The sequence below is a fragment of the Halyomorpha halys genome, unplaced genomic scaffold (genome assembly GCF_000696795.3).
Source record: "Halyomorpha halys isolate HHAL.00 unplaced genomic scaffold, Hhal_1.1 Scaffold1132.1, whole genome shotgun sequence".
Classification (NCBI taxonomy): domain Eukaryota; kingdom Metazoa; phylum Arthropoda; class Insecta; order Hemiptera; family Pentatomidae; genus Halyomorpha; species Halyomorpha halys.
Window position 1 is genome coordinate 85,065 of NW_027109501.1, and position 2,273 is coordinate 87,337.

The following is a 2,273-nucleotide window of genomic DNA, read 5'->3' on the forward strand; positions in this document are numbered from 1 at the left end:
ATACCCCTATATAAACCATTGTTGAATTATGACCACTGGTGAATACCTTTACATGTAGATAACAGAAAACCTAGGGGTGTTACCTACCACCTGTTGATTTATCGTAGTATTCCGTGAATAACAACAAAAAAAAAAAAAAAACATAAGTAAATTAACTAGTTGAAAAGAGAGAAAGAACAGCAGAACTATATGTACAAAAGTTTAATAATAATAAGAAATATATATAGAGAGAATGAAAAAGGAAAAAAAAAAAGAATTCTTATCAATTAATAAAACAATTAAAACTTATAGGTTGACTTAACCTTAACTTAATGTTTAACCTTAATAACTATATTTACATTACCTAATTTAGTTAAAAACAAATTTGATCCTTTTTTCTCAACTTTATTCTTTTCCAAACCTTCCAACGTTTCGACTCTCAGGTCATTTTCAAGGATACCTTTACTTTGTTGTCATTTTCTCTTTTAAAATTCTTATTAATGCAGGTAGGTTCTGTTTAAAGTTTGCAAATGTAAATGAAAGAAAGAAGAGAAGTGGTTAGTACAAGTTTTAAATTTAAGAAAGGGTTATATAAAAGTTATAGATTATAGATGGGAATTATAGGCAATTAGCCGGCATTTTTATGAATTTTAAAAGAGAAAATGACAACAAAGTAAAGGTATTCTTGAAAATGACCTGAGGGTTGAACGTTGGAAGGATTGGAAAAGAATAAAGTTGAGAAAAAAGGATCAAATTTGTTTTTAAATAAACTAAACCACTCTCAAACAAGAATATATTAAATAATCTTATATTTACATTATTATTCTCTTATCCAGGACATGCTGAAGAAACGTCACTGCACTATATTCTCACTTCTAGTGTTAATGACCGTCCATTGAAGTAAAACACCATAATTTGGAAAAACAAAACATATATGACAACATTTCTCATATGGTGCTATTTCGGCTCAAACAGTAAAGACAGAGGACCTTTAAACTATTACCACTTCACATTGAACAATCGTAACGTGTTCCAAAATCAAACTGTCACCTTCACTAAACCAAAACTCACTCTGAACATATGTGTTCCAAAATCAAAACTGTCGCCTTCACCCAAAAACAAAACCCCCTCCTCAGAACATATCGCTCGTTTTGTTTTCACTATGACAACCGTAACACCCCTTGTCTACACAGATCTAGCCAGTGCTTTTATTTCACCATGGCAACCGTAACATAAACCTGGACCATATTCCTTGATTAATTATTTTATCAACTAGAAATTTACACAAGCAATTAATTATACCCTAAATAATCCCACATGGTATGCCATCTTTCTGATGTTTTTGATTTTAAGAGGTCTGCTGAGTTCTGATAGGGTAAGAATGGCAGTGCCTCTCTGGCAGCTTTGTCTGCGAGCTCATAGCCAAGAATACAAATGTGGCTTGAGACCCATGCAAAACTTATGGACTTACCTTGGTCTGATAGTTTTATGAGAATTGGATTCTTATAATGAGTGGATGTTCTGAAAGTTTTAAATTATTTTTATATATAGTTGACCGTTTAGTGCGTGTTCCTATTGTATAATAATAAAAATGAATCCTTAGGTCTTTATTATCTAAACAACAAGGTTCATACTTGAAAATTAAAACAGCACGATCACAATTATTATAAAACATAAACATTGAGTTTTTTAGATAACAAAAAAACACAAGTACTTCATTATTAATTAATTGTAATTGATCATATGGCGAGAGGTTTCAAATGGGTTTGCTGCTAAAATAAATGTAAAATAATGAAACATTAAATGAATTATAATTAAAAATAGATTTAAAAGAAATATACTAAAGAAATAAAAATGTTGATAATAATTTCGACAGTACCAAACCCATTTCAAACACTCTCTTTGCTAACGTCAACTATTGCCGCTGAAGACGTTAATCTTGCCACCACATCCATAAAAATTTTAATATGAAAATATGGTCAGGGTTACGGTAAAAAAAAAAAAATAGTTTAAAACTATTTTTTTTTTTTTTTTTTTACCACAACCCTGACCATCTTCTCATAATAAAATTATTTTTATATTCATAATGGCACTATGGATGTTCTCCAAATTCAGTTCTGTAATATTATGGAAATGTAAATACTTGAGATTTTGAATATACATTATTTTGATAAAATTATTACTATTTTTTTTCTGAAGTAGCCAAAGAAGTATTCAGAAAGAGAAATTAATTGAAGAAACCGTACCATTTGTTGAGGAAAATATGAAGGTAACATAATTTTCTTTAATTATCA

The 2,273-nt window shown here is 29.5% G+C and overlaps 1 protein-coding gene across 1 annotated transcript in view; it reads left to right on the forward strand.

Annotated features, from left to right (window-relative positions):
- The window catches only part of LOC106688466 (ATP-dependent translocase ABCB1), a gene marked incomplete in the record, with an annotated part of 42,278 nt that overhangs the window by 21,099 nt on the left and 18,906 nt on the right, over positions 1-2,273 (forward strand). The window contains 1 exon segment of the mRNA XM_067047692.1: positions 2,179-2,248. Coding sequence (XP_066903793.1) covers positions 2,179-2,248 — 70 coding nt within the window.